The sequence below is a fragment of the Malaya genurostris genome, chromosome 1 (genome assembly GCF_030247185.1).
Source record: "Malaya genurostris strain Urasoe2022 chromosome 1, Malgen_1.1, whole genome shotgun sequence".
Lineage (NCBI taxonomy): Eukaryota > Metazoa > Arthropoda > Insecta > Diptera > Culicidae > Malaya > Malaya genurostris.
The window spans coordinates 146,444,354-146,457,230 of record NC_080570.1 but is presented as its reverse complement, the minus strand read 5'-3'; the positions used below and the strand labels follow the sequence as shown (position 1 = coordinate 146,457,230).

Genomic DNA, 12,877 nt, shown 5'->3' with positions numbered 1-12,877 from the left:
GGTCGTTCGACGCACTAATATTGCTTCTTAGGTTCGATTAAGACGTTTATTGTAGGTCTAGTAATATGATGACTCGACTAATGAGATGAGAATTATTGGTTAAATTCTTCTAGTTTTACATTATTTTCGCCATTATACTAATTGAAAGAAAATGCAGTACCGAAATCCATCTACGGTTGAAAACTATTACAAACTCAGTAATTTTCTGACAGCGTGTACGAGTGCGAGGTTAGCTCTCGCACGACGCAGTTCCGAACTGACATTTCTCACTGTCATCAGTCATCACATCATAGTGTTGCTTTGCTTTTCTTTCCCATCGTTCCGCTCGGAACGTGTTTCGTTACTGTGTTTCTGATTATCAATAGAGAAAAATGTAAATTACAACGAACTCTTCATTGAAGCAAATGCAATCATCGCACCGAATGATTGCTCGTGTCAGAAGGCCGATCATCCAACTTTGTTCGGTCTACAATGGGCAGCGACAGCCACACAGAAATTGTGTGGTTGATTCCAATTACGTTAACTCTCCTGTTCAACGTATTTCAAGGAGCGGATTTTTCAAACGTTTTTCTCTGCGATTGCTAGCAAATATCTTACAAGACCCGAAAGCCAGTAGTCGTTTTCGACGGAAATGGAAATTGATTGAGGTACAGTGAGAGCAAGGGAACGTTTGTAGAATTATTGTATCGTTACGTAACGGTGCTAGTGATAGTTTTACTCGTTGCACCCTTGAGTCGACCGTTATCAAAGTGTGAGAGCGAGTGTGTTTAATTAAAGTGTTTGTTTTCTACTATTTGCAGGTGTTTGGACTTGGAAACAAGACCTATGAGCACTACAACAAGGTGGGAATCTATGTGGATAAACGTTTGGAGGAACTCGGCGCTACCAGAGTGTTCGAATTGGGCCTTGGAGATGACGATGCAAAGTAAATGAACTCGTACTAGTCTAGCTAGATAGTATTCATTTGGTTTTCCCATCCTTTGCAGCATTGAAGATGATTTCATCACCTGGAAAGACAAGTTCTGGCCGGCGGTGTGTGATTTCTTCGGTATCGAGAGCACCGGGGAAGACGTGATGACTCGTCAGTATCGTCTACTTGAGCAACCGGAAACACCGGCCGAACGGCTGTACACGGGTGAGATTGCTCGACTGCACTCGCTGCAGACACAGCGACCACCGTTCGACGCGAAAAATCCATTCCTGGCACCAATCAAGATCAATCGAGAGCTGCACAAGGCTGGTGGCCGATCCTGTATGCACATTGAATTCGATATCGAAGGATCCAAGATGCGATATGAAGCTGGTGATCATTTGGCAATGTATCCCGTTAATGATAGTGATTTGGTTGTAAGGCTTGGCAAGTTGTGCAATGCCGATCTGGACGTTATCTTTTCATTGATTAACACCGATACGGATAGCAGTAAGAAGCATCCCTTCCCTTGCCCAACTACGTACAGGACGGCTTTGACGCATTACATAGAAATAACGGCGCTGCCAAGAACGCATATCCTGAAGGAATTGGCTGAGTATTGTAGTGATGAAAAGGACAAGGAATTCTTACGTTTCATGTGTTCTACAGCTCCGGAAGGTAAACTCAAGTATCAGGAATGGATTCAGGACAGCTGTCGAAACATTGTGCATGTGCTGGAGGACCTTCCATCGTGTCATCCTCCGATCGATCACATTTGCGAGTTGCTACCACGGTTGCAACCTCGGTTCTATTCGATTTCCTCTTCGTCGAAACTGTACCCCACTACGGTGCACGTCACGGCCGTTCTGGTCAAGTATGAAACGAAAACCGGTCGCGTAAACAAAGGTGTCGCCACAACATTCCTTTCCCAGAAGCATCCGATGAACGGAGAACCGCTGCCACGGGTTCCTATCTTTATTCGGAAAAGTCAGTTTCGGTTACCGGCAAGGACGGAAACACCGGTCATCATGGTTGGCCCTGGAACGGGGCTGGCTCCGTTCCGTGGGTTCATCCAGGAACGAGACTTCCACAAGAAAGATGGCAAAGAAATCGGTCAAACCATTCTGTACTTTGGCTGCCGGAAACGGTCCGAGGATTACATTTATGAAGAGGTTTGTGTTGCTTCATTTTTGGGTAGCGAGGATTATTCATTTTTTTTTGTAGGAATTGGAAGATTACGCCAAACAAGGTGTCATCAATTTGCGATGCGCCTTCTCTCGGGAACAAGCCCATAAAGTGTACGTCACACATCTGCTGGAGGAAGACATGGATCTTCTGTGGGATGTGATAGGGCAGAAAAAGGGTCATTTCTATATTTGCGGGTAAGTGACGTGTGGGTAAGAATCGGTGAGCAAACAGAAAACGCTAAACCGACTTTCTCTTTCATCAACAGTGACGCAAAGAATATGGCCACCGATGTGCGAAACATTCTGCTGAAAATGCTAAAGACCAAGGGCAACCTGAGCGATACGGAAGCTCAGCAGTACATCAAAAAGATGGAAGCCCAGAAGCGATACTCGGCCGATGTGTGGAGTTAATTCACCGTACGAACCGTTCGTTTCTCCTATTATTAGTGTAGTAGCTCTTTCGTTTTTATCGTATTTCATGTCAGACACCTGCAGAAAAAAAATTCATCATTATGAGCTGTTTCAATGCGGCTTATTCATTTGTTGATGCCTATCGCGTGAAAATGTGGTATGGTTCTTCGAGGGATTCTTGTTAATAACTTTGTTAACACTAACGGAATGTGCCCGGAATGCTTTTTTTGTGCTCACAAACTCAACAATCGAACAAAATTTTTATACACCCCAACAAGAGGGAAAGGGAACCGGGAACTAATCGGTCGAATGTGTATTTTTCTTTTAAGCCGACGGTACATTGACAACTATTTAACAAAAAAAAAATGAACGTTTGTCCACTGTTCAGTGAATTTCTACGCAACGATTGGTTGACAGTTGTTGGAACCAGTCAGCCGATATGCCTTATTCTGATTCATTAGAGGAATAGTATACTGGCAGTTTTAGTGATGAAAAACTAAGTGTCTATAGAGTACAACTTTTTTTTTAACATGGTTAGTAAGAAGAGAGGCAAAAAAAGAACCATCAGCCGGAAACTTTAGTGCGAATCGGGTGTTTAGTACGTACCAGTTACAGTAAATTCACGACGGCTAGTGAACGATCGTCGATAGTATAGGACAAAGAATGCAATACTTTTTTTGGAGATATATTTGAAGGTAGCTAATTGATAAGTGATATCTGCCATATTATTCATGTTTGGTTCAAGATGACTTCCTTGATCTTGTGAGTGAGTGTGTTTCCACTGGAAATAGTGTTATATTGAATTAGGAATTACATTAAATAATACATGAACAATGAGTTTCTTCACTAGGATTGAATGTAAGTACTGTTAAATTTTCTTTACGTTTCGTCTTTGACTCATCAGTGCATAACAGTTTATGTTGAAAAATTTTACCACCCGGCAGTTCAGTTTCTGCTATTTGCAGAACAAAAAATTGTTTTCCACTGTTACTGGCCTTTTCACGATTTATTGCAAAATTATTTTACTATAAAAACTGTATAAGCGACAAATTCTTGCAAGTAAGCATCCAACTCTTCGGACATTTTGAGACAGTCCCGAAATCGCTCAATACTCGCTTTATCCAGCATGTCCACGGCGTTAAAAGTGAACTTTACTTGTATAACTACCAGATTTAATTGTTGCACAGCTAAGTACCCTTCCTGAAGGTAGTACTCGAGTCCTTTTTGTGTACTCGTACCGGATATTAGTGGACTATCAGTTCGGGACCAGTTCAGTGTGCGGCTAGCTTCATCTAGTTCACGATAGGATTGAAGAAGCTTTTCGTAGTCATCATCCAATGTCGAGCTATAGTGGAGATTTTAGATCATTCATTCACCGCATAGTGGTCAATGCAATGTACTATACTTACACCAATCTACCAGTTGCAATCAATCGTTCGTTGATTTCATTCAAGCACTCGGTTAGTATTTTCTCAATCTGATCCTCCGTGTACACTTTGCTGGTTGTACTGATGCCACTCTTTTCCAACAACTCGTAGCGGGATGCTTTCACCAACGTTTTGTCCACATTCGCTCGTTCCGGGCCGATCAGCTGTTTGATTTGTCTGTAGTTGGAATCGAGTAGTTTACAAAACGATACCAACTTTTCCTGTACCAATTTGTCGTGTGCATCATCATCTGTACTGTTGGACAACATTACGGTATAAAAACTCTAGAATCGAATTTGAAGGCACCAAAATAATGTATCGCACTGGGAATGCCGAAGGATATAATGTTTCAAAACATGCCATGCCCTGCATGAGAAACGTCGGAAATGTTCAGCGCGGTACACACTACAAGTCTATATTACACTGATATAATATGACTATCAATATTTACATTACCACCACACTACGAAGAGATAAATAGCGCATGTTACGTGAAGTTAGCTCTTCTTTTTACAGGTCATAAGAAATTTCTTGCAAAACGATATCACTTATGCCGTTATGTAGCCTTTTCAAAATTTTTTGATCGTGGATATCTCTTGTTTTATCTAACATATTAACATAATTATTGCTACATATGATGATGATCATGTGATATGATCATAATTGTATGATGAAATTTTCAGTTGTACGACATAATCTCAAATAATTCAAAATTATTTTTTTCTGAAATGTTTGGTGAGGAATTCTGACAACCGTCAGAAGGCTGACTGCATTCCGGCTGCTGTCAAAATTGTCCAGGCAAAATTGCGTCATTATCTCGTCGTACGTGTCTTGTTTATTTCCCTCCTATTTCTTTTTTTTTATCCGACTTCATATTCGACTTGATATTCGTCAATCCCGCATGTACGTACAAAAAACGAATCTTGAGACGAGGTAAATGAGATTGAAATATAGGTACGTTTGGTAGTGAGAAAGCAATGTTATTGGCAATAACATTTTCCATGATTAGTATATATGAAGGGCAATAACTTATTGCCTTTCATATGTATCTTTTATTGAAAAAATAAAACCAAGACGCTTAAAATGTAGAACCGATTCGGTTCTGCCAATCTTGTATGTCAAGAATCCGACAGAAAAGAACCGTTAATAACCGCTAGTGGAAATTCTTAATAACCGCTAGGCGAAATTCTCTGCCGGAAACGGTTGTTGCATTGTTGCCAAACTTTTGCCGGACTTCTGGCAAAACTGGCTGGCTGACATAGCCAGCTGTCTGGAGGGGGGAGGGGGGGGGGATTCTGCCCGCCGCGCACAAGTGGGGAAGTGTTTCAATAATACACACATAAATTGGTTTACAGATATCAGCTGTTTCATCCTCGTTAGCTGATTTTTTCAGTAAAATTAACATTTCATCAAAGCGGTACCTGTCGGTGTCAATGTTTATTTTTGCTGATTTAGCTGTAGAATGAGAACATTCTCATTCTACAGCTCGGTAGTTCGGCTGTTCTAAACTTGTCAAAAGATGAAAAATATACCGAATGAAGTTTAGTGTGCACACTATTGAAAAACCTGTCTGATTCGACCCATATCAACACCAGCCAATCAGAACGCGTTGTGAGGAAGAGAACAATTGAGCGCTGCTCAATTAAGTTGTTCGTAATTTGAATCGGAATTCCTTGTTGAGTTCCAAATGCACCTACTAATTGCGCCCGAAATGGATCGTTTCATCTTCTTTGGAATCAATGTAGAAAGCCGTTGATATATTTCACACTTTTCATATCATATTATATAGGATATAATTATCACCCCTATTCTGTACGTCGATCGATTCGAAATATTCCGATCGAATGTGCAATTTCCATTCCGTATTCCGCTCGAGTTGGGTATGAGCTCGAATATCATTCGTTCGAGTTGTAAAAATTTCGAACATTACTCGATCGACTTGCGTTCGTATTACTTCTGTTCGGTTTAGAATCGTTCTAATTTGTTTATACAAGTGTGACCGTTTTTTTTTACCTAGAAATGAATAATACAAAAAGAAAAAGAACGTGTAAGTAGTGTTGATAGCTTTGACAGTTAGTGTTCGAAATTTCAAGTGTCCCGAACGAATCGTACTAGTCGAACGGAATAAAGAATGCAAAATTCGAACTCGAACGAAAGTATAGAATCGTTCGTATCACAAATCCGTCGGATTGCAGAATCGGGGTGTATATTTCATTCACGGAAACAGATCAGCTTGGAAATAGATGACGGAAGTCAGCGGCATCCATCGGAATTCGAATTTAACTCGTCACTCTTCAACACGAACGCCTTTATGAAAGTTTTTTTTTCAGAACCACCATTATTTTATTATAAAAAACTATAAAAATTATTTCGTACTATTTGATTGTATGTTAGAATGTTTGATGTAACTTATCCGTACTTTAATGTAGCTGAATCGTTTTGAATTCTAGTAGTGAAGAAGGGGAATGCTTGCACAATTCACACAATCGATCAACTAACTGATGTTCAGAAGTGTGAAGGAAGCGTATCAAGTTGGTATCTTCTGCAAAGTACTAAAGTATTTAGCACAGTTAATTTTTTTGTTTAGTTTTTATTTAAAAAATAACATTAAAAATTCAAACATCTCAAAAATATATTTTTGATTTATTTTTTATCTTTTGTCAAGTTTTTAGAAAGTAGAAAAAATACTTAAAAAAGCTACATATTTTCAAAATAATATTTTTTTTAATCATGAAAAAACTAGTTGTAGCGATGACTTATCGAGTAGTGAAGAAGAAGATGCTTGTATGGATGTTCACTGTCAGGCACCAATATGAGCAACAACAGAAACACCAATAGAGTCAACAGATTCCAAGATGATTGTTCTCGGTCAGGAAATTAGAAGTGACATCAGTAACATCAATGGAGACAACCGACTCAAACTTTACATCCAAAAAGTTTATATTGATATTTTGAATGAATTAATCTTAAGTATTACCGTGGTTCAAAACAAAAATTAGTTCTGTTAAATATATTATGGAAAAGTATCCCGAGATAACAAACAGCATTAGAAGACATATATTTGCTCTAAAAGTTGTCCAGTGAAGGTACGACAAGGGTTCAACACTTAACTGTAGTAGATAAGTCATAGGCAGTCGAGACAATAAAGAAAACATTTAAATTGACGTAATATACGGCAACGTGAGCAAAAAGATTACTGAATGAGAGCGGTGTGCATTCTACTATTGGATCGAGGGCAGCCAATGGACTAGATGAACATATGCGGGACACTGTTATGCAATTTTACGAGGATAATGAAATCAGCTGATTAATCAATTAGGAAGGACGGAAAACGCCAAGCTTGAGGCCAGTTTAGAAATTTAAGTAATTGTAGGTAGGTATACATTTCTGACATATTTTACCCTATAATTCTGGAATAGGTAGTCGGATTCAGATAAAATTCAGAAGTTTCGTAAAGGAGCACAAGACACAAGACCATTAATTTGACCTTGAGTTTGTAAAAATTGGTCACGTCACCTCTGAGAACAGTGAATAAGTCATTTACAATTTTAATTTCGGAACCAGAAGTCGAATCCAGGTGAAATTCAGCAGTTTCGTAAAGGACTATAAGACCATTCATTTGAATCTAAGGTTGTAGAATTCGGTCGCGTCATTTTTGAGAAGTGTTATGTTGTTATGTTATGTTAAATAAAAAAATTAAACACATTTTTCAACAGTGCTAAATTTTTTTCACATAGTCTTTATAATTACCTAGAACATTGCAGAAGATATCAAATCGATCGGACCCACCATTTCTGGGATGAATATTCTTGAAATTTTTCATGGAATTTTTAAATTTTCGGACTTCACCACAAGAAAAGGCTCAAGAAAACACGTCGTTATTTTTGACAGCTGGAAAGTACAGAACAAATTCCGCGTAAACTTTCTCGTTGCTCTCGGCATTTTCAGCTACTTGAAAGATAGATTATTAATTAGTGTTCCTTTGTCCTAGGGGATTATTTGAACTTTGTGGAACATTGCATGAATCTGGCCGTCCGTAACAAACAAACAGGCTGCATGACCATTTGGTATTGGTAGTATCATCATTATAACCATTTGTAATCGCAACATCGGTGGTAATGACTCTGAAAAAAATTAACATTCCAATCGCGTGTACCGCACTAAAAAGCTTTTTGCCAAAGATTTATCACCCTAAGAATCGTTAGTACTGGTTATCCTTTTCCTAATTTCATTAGACACCGTTTGGATACCGGCTGGTGAATCATGTTGCCATCCTTGCTATTGCTCATTGTTCCGCTATTGGCTAGTGGATTCAACATCTTCGAACCGGTTCACAACCAATCGCAGCTTACGGAAGCTGCTGTCGCTACGATTGAACAATTCTATGTAGCCCACTTCAAACATATTTTCGTGAGACATCGTGCCAGCAATCCGAACAGTGCATTGCGTCAGCGGGACATCATCAACCAGATTCTGACCCAGATTCAGTCGCGTATCACTGTTCAGTTGGAGACGCACCGGGCCGAGGTTTTCAATGAATCCCGGGCTCAAAATGTATTTCTGGTGGATGACTTTGCGTCCTTCCGGCTGATCAGCCAAGGAATGAAAGTTCGAACGTACGATTATACCGGTTGGTTTCTGGTGATTGTTAGCGACACTTCCAGTAACAGTAACCACACGGTACGAGAGATCATTGCGGATTTGTGGTCGCACTACATCGTCAACGTGGGAATCCTCATAACGCATGCAGATACGTCAGATAGTGTGGACTACTTCACATACTTCCCATACGGAAACGGCCACTGCGAAGACGTTCGTCCCCGGCTGTGGAATACATTTACCAACGGACAATACATGGATCCTTCACGGCAATTGTTTCCGAATAAGCTCGCCAACTTTTATGGCTGTTCGTTAAAATTAGCGACGTTTCATATTCCACCTTTTATGATACTCCGATACGGAATCGACCAGAAACTGCTACCATTATATGGATTAGATGGAATCGTTATTCGTGCGCTTAGTCGGCAGTTGAACTTCACCTTGGAAGTGATTGTTGTAGATCCTCCTGAATGGGGAATCACTGCTCGGCTGGGTTATTCTACTGGAATCTCTCGATATGTGAGTCAGTGTAGCTCCATGAGTTACAACACTTAAGTTCCATTTCATTTCTTCCATAGATTCGAGATCGTGTGGTGAACTTTTCTATCGGATACTGGTCGGTAACCAACGCTCGGAATCGTTACATTGCGAGTACCTTTCCGTATTATACATCTCTTGTAACAACCATGGTACCGCCAGGAGAACCGTATAGCCCTCTGGAGCAGCTGATACTTCCCTTCCAATATATTATTTGGAGCTGTGTGGGCACCATTCTTGCAGTCGCAGTCGTTGTCATCGCAGTCATTCAGTGCCAAACATCGAGAGTGCAAAGCTTCGTTTTTGGACAAGCGATAATCACTCCTGTACTGAACACTTTTAACGTCTTTTTCGGTGGTGCTCTCACGCGCTTACCCGGTCGTAACTTCTCCAGAACGTTGCTGGCCTTTTGGTTATTCTATGGAATCGTCATTCGTACCTCGTATACTGGATCGTTATTCAAATTTCTTCGATTGCAACCGAACAAGACGACACCGCTGAGCTTGCCGGAATATGTCAAAGCAGGATATCAAATCCGGATGTCACGAAATTACAGCTATATTTTCGATGAATTTCCTCAATACCTACCTAGTCTCAAGCAGACTAGTCTGAACGAGTTTTTCGCCCATGAGATGGATGAGCTGCAACGACCGGGGACTCGCTACGTTACCCTCGCACCGATCGAAATGATCTCGTTCGAGAATCGAGAATTAACAAAGCGCGGACAGTTTCTGCGAACTACCAAGCATCGAGTGTACACCTCAAAGCTGGGAATCTACACGCAACGATTTGCTCCGGTACTGCAACCGTTCAACAAATTACTAGGACAGCTCGACACCGCCGGATTGATCAATCAGTGGGCCTCGATCTTTCATCAACCGGTGTTCCTCGCGGATCCGGTCAGAGCAAGCGAACCAACGAAACTGTCGATTGCACAGGTCCTGGGTTGTTTCCAGCTGTTGACCGCCGGATTGCTCGTTAGTTTTGTAGTATTCGGTGTTGAGCTTGCTGTCGGGTATAGAAAACGTGAAACACAGATGAAAACCATGTTCCATGCTTAATGATCATATTATTTTACCATCATTGCCAATCTCAATTTGTTTGACAATTCAGTCGTTCCGTTTACATGCTCGCAAAGCAACATGGTGTAACATAAGACAGATATAAGGTAAGGCAAAATCCATGGAGGCAGCACTGCTGAACTGTCAAGAATTGTTCATTTTTGACGTCATGATAAAAAAAACTAATTAGATTTTTTATCGTGATGTCACAAATGAACAAAAATTCATCCTTGACAGTTCAGCGGTACTGTTTACAAACTTAAACAAAATCGAGGGACACATCTCAAACATTCATCTTTACACTTCACAACAAGCCACTTTTATTTAATACATCTCTGAAACGAAACCATATGGAATCGTTAACAAATGTTTTGAAACTCTATTTACCGTCAACTGTCAAAATGTGTTTATCCGATCGAGGTTAGCAGTGATGGTAAAACACCTAATTAGGTTTAGCACGAAACTGGCACAACCTAACAAAATAATCTGAGTGAACATCGTTTGACAGCTATCAGTGGATTGTTTACATGTTCATTTCGTTGACCGTTCTAACAAATGCACATTCGCCATTTTGAAATTAGTTTGTTTTCATCACGAAACACCTAACATCCAACAGTTTAAGGCACGATCAGTCAACATAACGGGACTTTGCCTGTAGTTTAGATTAGCTTAAGGTTGACATAGCCTTTTAATAAATGTTACAAACAGCTAGTTTCCATTGCCATTCGGTGCCTGTGACGGTCACCTGACATAACGTGTGAATCGTACTTTAGCCGAATAACACATGATGTTTGTTTTCATCACGAAATATTCCAGCGGTTTTTAATTTCTACACGCTCTTCGAACATAACTCAAACGCGTTACTCAAACTCATAAACTGGAACTATATGTCAAAATTTGAGTATGGATTTGAATAAAATTTACTCAGGCCGTGAGTTCTCTTGAATTTATTCATACATTAGAGTGAGCGTTGAGTTTTCAAACATTTGAGTGAAAAAAAACTTCTTGCAGTTCAGTGCATTTTCATTCTCGGAATATTCTTTTCGAATTTAAGAATGCAAGAATACGTCGTTTTTAATTGACGTTTCTAGATCCATCATCGTCAATCATAGATGTTTTCAATAGAAATTTTGTGGTTTTAATTATGATAAGTGCAAGGATGGCTTTTATCGTATCAAAGAACGCTCACTGGCACCTCTTCACACGATTGAATCAGTGCCATCAAAGAGACATGGATATCATTGCAACAACAAAAACCCGGCATGGTTCATTTAACATAGAATCGACACCAGTGCGAGAGCGAATTTCTCTCGATGACATTTCGGAGAATCAAAGGTTAGCACGCTGTTATCCTCTCTGAAGCAACAAACGGTCGCTTATTCTCGTTTCAGGCAGTTGTTAATTGCGATACAATCATTTTACTATTGCCGCTTATTCTAACTATGTGCATATAGCCTTTGCATAAGTTGTGTCTATGAAAATGTCTGTGAATGCTCTACACAAGGGCTTTGAAATATTTCAACCTAGTATGAGAATCATCAAGTTGAATCATCGATTCGATTTTCTGCGATAATTGTCAACTTGCGATTCTCTCTTGGGAAATTCCACACAGCAACGATCATTATCAGACTGTAAATTTTTTTAAGGGCGTGAAATACTCAGAGTATGAAGTGGAGCGAAGAAATGTAGCAAAATTCTCTCACGGTTCATGCCTTGAGAGACTCGAGTTCTTGTAGCATCTTCTACCGGATTGAAAATGTTGTATACAATATAGATAGTAATATAGCAGCTTCTGTCAAATTTTCGGCAATCACCAACACTGGACTGGATAAGTGAGAAGTCAGAAGTGAACATAAGGATATCAAAATCGTTCAATTTTGACTCCAAACGGGTCATAAGGAAACGGTTTTGAATCACTTTTTTGCGCTTCCGACTTATAAGAAAGAATGACTTTGTATATAAACATTTTCGAAGAAAAATTCTTTATTTTGAGTGCAAGGAACTCAAATTTTGAACAAAATATTTTTTTCTTATTCTAAGTAAAAATACTCAAACGTTGCCTGCTTCGTCCCGTAACTCGAAAATGAGTAGATGGATGGTAACTCAAGTTTAGAGTACGTGCACATGTTATGCATTTGAGTGGTTTGTCACTCCAATTTGTGTTATGTTCAATGAAGGTGTATATATTATTATAAGAAAACGATCGCAGTAGGCGCTTAAACTTTTGCTCTCGTCGACAATTAAATTTTGCTCGTTCCTATAGAGAATGAAACAAATGAAACCTTTATGATTGTAGTTATGTAGTGATTCTATGTTGAATTTTTATTCATTTTTCGTATGGAGACGCGTGATTCGAAGGAAAATTAACAAACCTATGTTGTATTTAATTGGACTAGCTCTTCATCATTACTGATCTGCTGGGTGTCAAGGTGGTGATTACATAGAACTGATGATCAGAGCGATTGGATTCTCGATTTGACATGAATGATGTAGTCGGATGTTGCACTTTGTGGTCGTATTCAAACCTACCGCTATATCTATGAAAAAGGAAGATAAATCGTCGTCTTTCCAGAAAGCATCAACATTGCCTTCATTCTTCTCTGCAAACAAACAAAAAAGAGTTGAATTAAGATCAATCGATTTTTCGGTTTGCGAGACTGTAATTTGAAACCAACGTTTAATATTTGGCCCAAATAGATTCAAAAGTAGAGCAATATGACATAGTTTTTATATAGTTTTACATAT

At 39.5% G+C, this 12,877-nt stretch overlaps 3 protein-coding genes across 7 annotated transcripts in view; 2 read left to right on the top strand and 1 right to left on the bottom strand.

Annotated features, from left to right (window-relative positions):
- LOC131426098 (NADPH--cytochrome P450 reductase) overlaps positions 1–3,222 on the top strand; it is a 48,053-nt gene extending 44,831 nt beyond the window's left edge. For 4 of the 5 annotated variants that reach the window (XM_058588542.1, XM_058588539.1, XM_058588540.1 and 1 more), the window contains 4 exons: positions 801–925; positions 987–2,082; positions 2,135–2,292; positions 2,364–3,222. In XM_058588542.1, coding sequence (XP_058444525.1) covers positions 801–925; positions 987–2,082; positions 2,135–2,292; positions 2,364–2,508 — 1,524 coding nt within the window. In that variant the 3' untranslated portion in view covers positions 2,509–3,222. Of the gene's footprint in view, positions 1–287; positions 648–800; positions 926–986; positions 2,083–2,134; positions 2,293–2,363 lie in introns of those variants that run through there. The other variant, XM_058588543.1, reaches the window with a different exon arrangement.
- Positions 3,178–4,326, bottom strand: LOC131426099 (uncharacterized). Its single transcript, XM_058588544.1, has 2 exons — positions 3,918–4,326; positions 3,178–3,853 (listed from the first exon to the last, which is right to left on the bottom strand). Exons 1-2 carry the CDS (start codon positions 4,202–4,204, stop codon positions 3,526–3,528), a joined length of 615 nt encoding a protein of 204 aa, XP_058444527.1. The 5' UTR covers positions 4,205–4,326; the 3' UTR covers positions 3,178–3,525.
- Positions 4,327–8,198: 3,872 nt separating this feature from the next.
- Positions 8,199–10,132, top strand: LOC131428390 (uncharacterized). The gene is made up of 2 exons (XM_058592314.1): positions 8,199–9,053; positions 9,113–10,132. Exons 1-2 carry the CDS (start codon positions 8,199–8,201, stop codon positions 10,130–10,132), a joined length of 1,875 nt encoding a protein of 624 aa, XP_058448297.1.
- The last annotated feature ends 2,745 nt before the right edge of the window (positions 10,133–12,877 follow it).

Coding starts and splice junctions, on each gene's coding strand:
- LOC131426099 (XM_058588544.1), bottom strand. CDS start 4,204: ATGTTGTCCAACAGTACAGATGATGATGCACACGACAAATTGGTACAG. Junction 3,854..3,917: donor ATTGCAACTGGTAGATTGGT/GTAAGTATAGTA, acceptor TCTCCACTATAG/CTCGACATTGGATGATGACT.
- LOC131428390 (XM_058592314.1), top strand. CDS start 8,199: ATGTTGCCATCCTTGCTATTGCTCATTGTTCCGCTATTGGCTAGTGGA. Junction 9,054..9,112: donor CTACTGGAATCTCTCGATAT/GTGAGTCAGTGT, acceptor TTTCTTCCATAG/ATTCGAGATCGTGTGGTGAA.